The sequence below is a fragment of the Podarcis cretensis genome (genome assembly GCF_951804945.1).
Source record: "Podarcis cretensis genome assembly, chromosome: 14".
Lineage (NCBI taxonomy): Eukaryota > Metazoa > Chordata > Lepidosauria > Squamata > Lacertidae > Podarcis > Podarcis cretensis.
Window position 1 is genome coordinate 2,439,328 of NC_137183.1, and position 7,725 is coordinate 2,447,052.

The window sequence follows — 7,725 nt, forward strand, 5'->3', positions numbered from 1 at the left end:
TATCAGCTATACGTGAGAATTTCACAAACTATCATACTTGCTATGACAACAGTCTCCCTCCATGTGTTATAGACTCAACTTCTACATGCAAAGGAGAGAGCCTACATGAGTAGAAAAGGCTCCACAGTATGGAAGTTACCCCTCGAACTCATGGAAAGAAACAGAGACTGCAGTCAGGGGCAGAGCTAGAATGATCATCTCCTATCCCCCTCATCAAGCAGATCATTATTATTATTACAGTTATTCACTGCTTACTACATCCAGTGACTCAAAGCGGCATACATATGTAAAAAGTATATACAAATACAAACGCTTAACACAACACCAAAATAATAAAACACCAGTATTTCCTAGAACATGCATGTCAAATGTGGATGACCTGTGACTTTGGAAGCCCCTGCAAAAGTTTTAAGAACCTGTTTGGACTGGGGCTCCCCAACACATCCCCACTGGGTGTGTCAGCCACCCTTTTATGTGTTTGCTGCAGGCAACATCAATGCAACAGCAGTAAATTCACAGTAACTGTATCTGCCGTGTGGATCTCAAAGTGGTCCTAAACTAGAAAAAAATCTATGGTTTGTCTGCAGACAGCTTTGCTACCTATTTCAAGAAACAGTGAGAAATTAAATTACAAATAATGAAAATATGCTACAGCTGTAAAAACATTTATTCTTTTCATGGTTGGCATGCAAACTTTAAGAAAGAGGAGTCAGTCTCACAATGTTACCTTGTTTTCCTGAATAGTTCTTTTCAAGGTCATGCTGCAAGAATCTGTTATGAAGATACGGCTGCTCTTTGTGTAATCTGAACTCAAGCTGCAACAGAAATTATTACAACAAACCATTATATGTCAATGCAAACAAATGAGAAAGTAAGAAAAACGTGGATCTGCATGTATTGAGACTGCAATAAGGCTGCAATCATACACACATTTTTCTGGAAATAAGTTCCACTTAACTCAGTAGGACTTACTTCTGAACATACAGGTATAGATAGGATTGCACTGTGACCTTGGTTTCAGATGTAGACTGGAAATTTCATATAACAGCCCAATGATATGTTGGTGTGGTTGGGAAGTTCAGTCCAGGCACAGGAAACTGGATACAGAGAACTACTTCCATATGTGGAAGGGCCATCACTCAGCGGTAGAGCTTTGCAGGCAAAATGCCCCAGGTTCAACCCAGGGAGGGGTGGAAAAGTCCCCTGCATGAGATCCTGGAGATCCGCTGGTGGTGGTCTATGTAGACCAGGGGTGGCCAACTCCCAAGAGACTGCAATTTACTCATAGAGTTAAAAACTGGCAGTGATCTACCCCCTTTTGGGGGGTTCAGGTCAAAGTTGTTGAACTTTTCTTAGGGAGGAGGAAAGCCCAGTTTTTTAGGGGTTCAGGTCAAGAATGCTGAGCTTTTTTCAGGGGACCCAAACTTGTTGAGCTTCTTTGGGAGGAGCCACTGATCTACCAGTGATCTACCACAGACGTCCAGTGATCTACCGGTAGATCACGATCTACCTGTTGGACGTGCCTGATGTAGACAATACACACAAAGACAATATAAATGGACCAATCTGTTTCAGTATAAGGCAGCTTCCTATTGTCCTATCAATAGTTCCATTAAGTTGTACCCATTCCCCTCACCACACATATAACCAACCATGTGTATGATGTAGAATACCAATGTACACTTCTATGTCAGTATCACATTTCATAATATTCACAACAGGGGGCAGTCAATGCCTCACTGTGCATGTGGGATTCCCTTACAGTTTGGGACAGAGAAGGAGATGTACAGTAAATCTGCAATTTGCACTCACTTTACATGCGCAATCGCCACATTATCTGGAGGGAATAAATAAGCAACAGAGAGCAGAGTCTCTTCGTTTATTTATTTCCACACACATGTACACCCAGAGGATTTCCCTTGCTTACCATGCTTTGGGGAGATCATGGCAGGGCCCTGGGAAGCTCCCAGAACCCTTGCACCTCCTTCCCAGAGGCCTACTGGGCTTTGGGAAGGAGACGCAAGGGTTCTGGGATGCTGCCAGTTCTGGGGGGCAGTTCCTGGGTTTCCTGAATTTGAGCAATTTTGCAATTCAGCACAGACCCCTAGAATCGAACCCCCACATAAGTTGTGGGCCCACTGTATATTAACCAGCTGCTTTAATGCTATGCCTCATGCTGCTCAGATAGACCATTAGTGCATTGCGTTTGAATGCTTCTTTTTAAAGACATGCAGACAGGATATCTTAATAATATCTATTAAGCTGTTTCCAGATAGGTAACTGAAAGAAAGGAGTGATTTACTGGAGCACACGGTTAATATGAGGCTGTGTACTCATAGATACAGTATACATTTAAAAGACAACCAAGTGGTGCCAGTAAAGAAATTGAAAAAGGAGTTAGCAGCAATGTGCCCTGCCTGGATCACCTACCAAGGCAATAAAAATCAGTAGCCAAGTGAAGTGCTGCTGGCTATTCTCACCAGTGATGTAGCGTATATAGATACGTGTGTTTTCATGTCCTGGATAAGTATTATTATTACTATTACTATTATTATATTTATATGCTGCCCATCTGACTGGACTGCCCCAGCCACTGAGGGTAACTCACAGGGTGACAACAAAATATATAAAACACAATAAAACATCAAACATTTGATCAGCCATTGTCAACCTGGAGCCCTCCAGATGTTTTGGACTACAATACTCATCAGCTCCAATCACTACTGCCAAACTTGCTGGGGCTAATGATTGTTGTAGTCCAAAACATCTGGCGGACACTAGATTGACAAAGGCTACATTAGATCATATGCACAGTTACAAATCATATGGGAAATTTCATTGAAAGCATTGTACTCTATCATTTGATGACACAAAACATCAAATACACTGGACAACTGTGTACAGCTATATTTCAGTAATAAAAAATCAGGTCTCACAGGCTTGGTTCTTTCTGCTGCTGATGTACTCTGGAGAACCAGCTGAAGCCCATAATTGTTGGCCTGGAAATTGAAGAGGTATTAATAACTTGCAGGAATATATAATTTAAATAACAGAAGGTGAAGAATGCTAGAAAATCAGATACACTCTATAATCTAATAATCTGAAATAAATGATGGAAGATCGCTAATGAATCTGCCACCACATCCAGTGACCAGTTTTTGACCACGTGTCATATAACAAACATTCCAATGTATGCTAAAGAAAGATTAAAACCTCATATAGATATAAATGAATTTAAAAGCAATGGAAATAAAAATTGGAACATAAATAATGATCTGTATGTGGTCACTATATGAATTTTACTGTTTAATTGTTTTTAATGATTTTTCAAAAATACGTTTCTATTTTAGTTGTAAGCTGGCTTGAGTCCCTATTAGGAAAAAAGGTGGGATATACTAATAATAATAATACAGTAATAATAATAATTATAATTATAATTACAGATGAAGGTGATAACATACACTAGTGGTCAAAATTGTGGAAACCTTTTGGAAAAAGTGTATTTTCAAGGTTTAATGGCTCATAACACCACATATTTTTGGAGTAATACCATAAAATTATATAATCAATGGAAAGATAATTTAATGAAGAATGTAATGCAACAAAGTTTGTTCAATTTTCTGTATTCTATCAAAAGTTATAGCCAAGTAACCAGAAAAAAGGAAGCACAACTTGCTTAGGTTGATATGCAGTAGCTTTCCTTCATTTGAATGTAGCTAATGAGCAGGAGTGTTTAGAGAGCCAATCAGGTATCATCTTGTTTTGGCAATGATTCAATCAATGTCAGAGTAGGATTCAGCTACTGATGCTATGTACTGGAGATGAGAGGAGGACATTTTCAGTTGGTTGATTCTTTTGTGTTCTTTCATTTAGTGAGCTTGTAAAACGTAATAAAATTAAAGAAATGGCACAAAGAGTTGACTGGTCACCCAGAAAGCGATGTGAAATAGTACTATTAAGTGAACAAGACTACAGTTATGAAGAAATTAGAAGAAAAATTGGTGGAAACTTAACCAAAGGTGGCATTTCTAATTTTTTGAAGAGGTATCAGGAGACTCAGCCACTACAAAATCAGACTGGTAAAGGCAGGAAAAGGTGCACAGCAGCAAGTGATGATAGAAGAAATGAGAGACTGTGCCTATGTGACAGAAGAAAATCATCTGGGTGTATACAAGATGACATGGTGTAAGGTAATGTGAAGTTGAGTGCAAGGACTGTTCAACACAGACTGCAGGAATATTGTCTAAATGCTAGAATTCCAAGGAAAAGGTCATCGTTATCTCTCAAACAAAGATTCAGAAGATGAAACTGGGCATGTTAACTGGACAGCGGAACAATGGGACAGTGCTATTTGGAGTGATGAGACCCAAATCTCCTTGCTTGGTAGCGATGGCATGAAATACGTGAGGAGAAGAATTGGAGAAGATTTACATCCTACTTGCATTACATCTACCGTGAAACACTCAGCGTTATGATCTGGGGTTGTAGGACAGCAAAAGGTGTGGGCAGAATTTGCGTCATTAATGGGAATGTAAATGCCCAGAAATACATGGCCCAGACCTTAACCCAACTGAAAATCTATGGAGCCGACTAAAGAAACTTGTTAGTCAGAAACAACCCAGCAATAAAACCAGCAAAAATACAGGCAATAATTCAATCTTGGTTTAACATTATTACAGCTGCAGAACTAAAAAACTTGATTCACTGCATGGGAAGGCATTGTACGGCTGCAATTAAAGCTAAAGGTTACCAAACTAAATATTAACTGACATGGTGAAAAATTTTGTATATCTCATTTTTTCTATGTGTTTCACATTTCTTTTTTATGACTGCTGTTGTAATAAATAATCCTTCATAAAAGTTATTGCATTACATTCTTCATTAAATTATCTTTCCATTGATATATAATTTTATGGTATTACTCCAAAAATAAGTGGTGTTATATGCCATCAAACCTCGGAAATACACTTTTCCCAAAAGGTTTCCACAATTTTGGCCACTAGTGCACACATAATAAAAATAAATACAGATGTATGTGTATTTATTATTACATTCATTTGCATTATTATTATTATTATTATTATTCTATTTATATCCTCCTTTTTCCAGCACCTTACTTGTTTTTGCATCCATATAAATAAGGCTGAGAAAACGTTACATAGGTAGATGAATATTAAATATATGGCTTCAAAAGCGTGAAATGCACAAATGCAGGAGGGCCCGTGAGGCGAACCCCCCCCTCCCCCCCGGGGAAGGCGCGGCTCTGCCTCTCCCTTTGTGTCTCCTCAGAGCGGGCTCTGGAGAGGGAGGCGCCCCCCCGCCCCCCCCCCCCCCGCTTACCGAGACGGCGTGTCCCGGTCGGGCCCCGGCGACGGCCGGCCGGCACTTGCTGGGCACCATGGCAACGGGGGGCTCCTCCTCCTCTGGCGGCGGCGGCGGCGGCGCCCCAACCCCTCCGCGCGACGGTCGCCTCCTCCCGCTCCCCTGCGGCCGGAAGCCACCCGGCAGTCGCCATAGCAACCGCGGCGCTTCCGGACAAGGCCCCGCCCTCCCGCTCCCTCCTTTCTCTCGAGGCTTCGAAGCGAACTTGCCGGGGCGGGACCTCTCGACTTTCCCGGACTCCAACTCCCATCAGCCCTCAGCACCGGCAGCACTTGGCTGAGGCTGATGGGAGTTGGAGTCCATCAGCATCCTGGCGCGCTACCCGCCGCCTTTAAAGACATCGGCCTTCACGGGGACGCTCTCAGTGGTTTTGTAAAGGCGCCCCGAGAATGATAGACTCGTAGAGTTGGAGGGGACCCCGAGAGTCATCTAGTCCAAGCCCCTGCAATGCAGGAATCAGTACTGACACGTGCCAGTCTCCCATCTAATTCAAAAGCATGCTGCACCCTGCTTAGCTTGGAAAACATGCTAGCAGTTTTGTTGCCCGCTGCAAGAGAAAGAGGCCATTAAACTTAATAAATTGTTGTTGTTGGCATCCATCTGTCTCAGGAAGTAAAGGAGGAGTGCACTTGGAAGGCTACAGCACCAGCTTTGACTGGAGAGACCGATACAGGAGAGACATGTTTTGTTGCAGCTGGGGCAGATGAAGGTATCCGCTTGTGCCGCTGCAGATGCACCAGGGAATTTCTTCTCTCTACACTCCTCTCGGTGGTCATTCCTCCTGTGGTCACTGCTGTGGATACACAACATGTCTGTCTCCAGGTGCTGCCAGGGATTCCCACATGACAGGGTTAATGCTGCCTGCCCTCTTGTCATGTTGGCAGACATCTTTGCCTGAAGCCATCTCCCCTCCCAGAACGGGTCCTTGAGGATCCTGCCATCTTCCATTCCGCGGACATGACCAACCCAGCATAGATGTCTCTGAGACAGAAGTGCGAGCATGCTGGTAACATGAGCTTGGAACAGCACATCTTTGTTTGTAGTTCTGTCCTGCCATGTGATGCCCAGAATCTTCCTGATGTAGCGCATGTGGAAGAGGTCAAGGCATTGCTCCTGCGGCCAAATGTCAGGTGCAACCAGCTAAGTCACAAAGGGAGTGAGGTGACACCTCCTGACTACCCTTTTAGCAACATTCACATGGAAGCTGGAGGTGTGGGTTGCATGAGGCACCTGCCTTGCTCCACCCCTGTGGCGAGGGCTGGGGAACATGTGGCCCACCAGATGTTGCCGGATTCCTATCAGGCCCTGGCCTCAGTGGCCAATACTCAGGGATGGGGGAGCTGGGCTTCAGCAGCATCTGGAGAAGATGCCATTGCGTTATTTAAGGACATCAGAAGAATCTGCTGGATTTAGTTGAGATTCCTGCACTGCAGGAGGTTGAACTAGATGAGCTTTGGAGTCCCTTCCAACTCTACTATTCTATTATCTAGTCCAGCATCCTCTTCTCCCAGTAGCTGACCGGATGCCTGTGGGAAACAACAAGGAGGACGTGAGCACAAGAACTGCTTCCCCTCCTGTAGTTTCCAGCAAGGAGTACTCAGAAGCATTGCTTCCTTCAGTTTTGGAGGCAGAGCACAGCCATCGCTGCTACCAACCATGGATAGACCTCTCCTCCATGAATTGGTCCAGGCTTTCCAAGTTGGTGACCATCACTGCCTTTTCTGGGAGGTAGTTCCATAGTTTAAATATGCACTACATGAAAAAGTACTATCTTTTATCAGTCCTGAATCTTTCAACATTCAACTTAATTGAAAGTCCACAAGTTGTAGGTAAAGGTAAAGGACCCCTGGACAGTTAAGTCTAGTCAAATTTGACTATGGGGTACAGCGCTCATCTCCGGTGTTCGTCTGCAGACAGCTTGCCAAGTCATCAAAACCATGAAGTCTCTTGAGCTTGATGATCCTAAGGTCAGCAATTCAAATCCACACAATGGGGTGAGCTCCTGTGGCTTTGTCCCAACTCCTGCCAGCCTAGCAGTTCAAAAGCATACCATCACGAGTAGATGAGTAGGTGCTGAAGTTGTAGCGCTATGAGAGGCAGAAATACTTTTCTCCATCCCTGTTCTTCCTGCCAGGCATAATTTTATAAACTTCTATCATGTCACCTCTTTCTTGTTTTTTCTCTGAACAAAAATGTCCCACTTGATCATTTTCACTGCCCTTTTCTGAACCAAGTTTGCCAGCTCTACAATATCCAAATGCGACTGTACAATCAACTTGTGTAATAGCATTGCATCAGCAGTTGCATTTTCCGTTCCTTTCCTATGATAGCATAGAATTTGCC

The 7,725-nt window shown here is 43.3% G+C and overlaps 1 protein-coding gene across 7 annotated transcripts in view; it reads right to left on the reverse strand.

The window, feature by feature from the left end:
* Positions 1-5,489, reverse strand: part of LRRC49 (leucine rich repeat containing 49) — a 115,892-nt gene extending 110,403 nt beyond the window's left edge. For all 7 annotated transcript variants that reach the window (XM_079953250.1, XM_079953249.1, XM_079953248.1 and 4 more), the window contains exons 1-3: positions 5,341-5,489; positions 2,937-2,999; positions 728-815 (exon numbers count right to left, since the gene is read on the reverse strand). In XM_079953250.1, coding sequence (XP_079809376.1) covers positions 728-815; positions 2,937-2,999; positions 5,341-5,400 — 211 coding nt within the window. In that variant the 5' untranslated portion in view covers positions 5,401-5,489. The remainder of the gene's footprint in view (positions 1-727; positions 816-2,936; positions 3,000-5,340) is intronic.
* Positions 5,490-7,725: the final 2,236 nt, after the last annotated feature.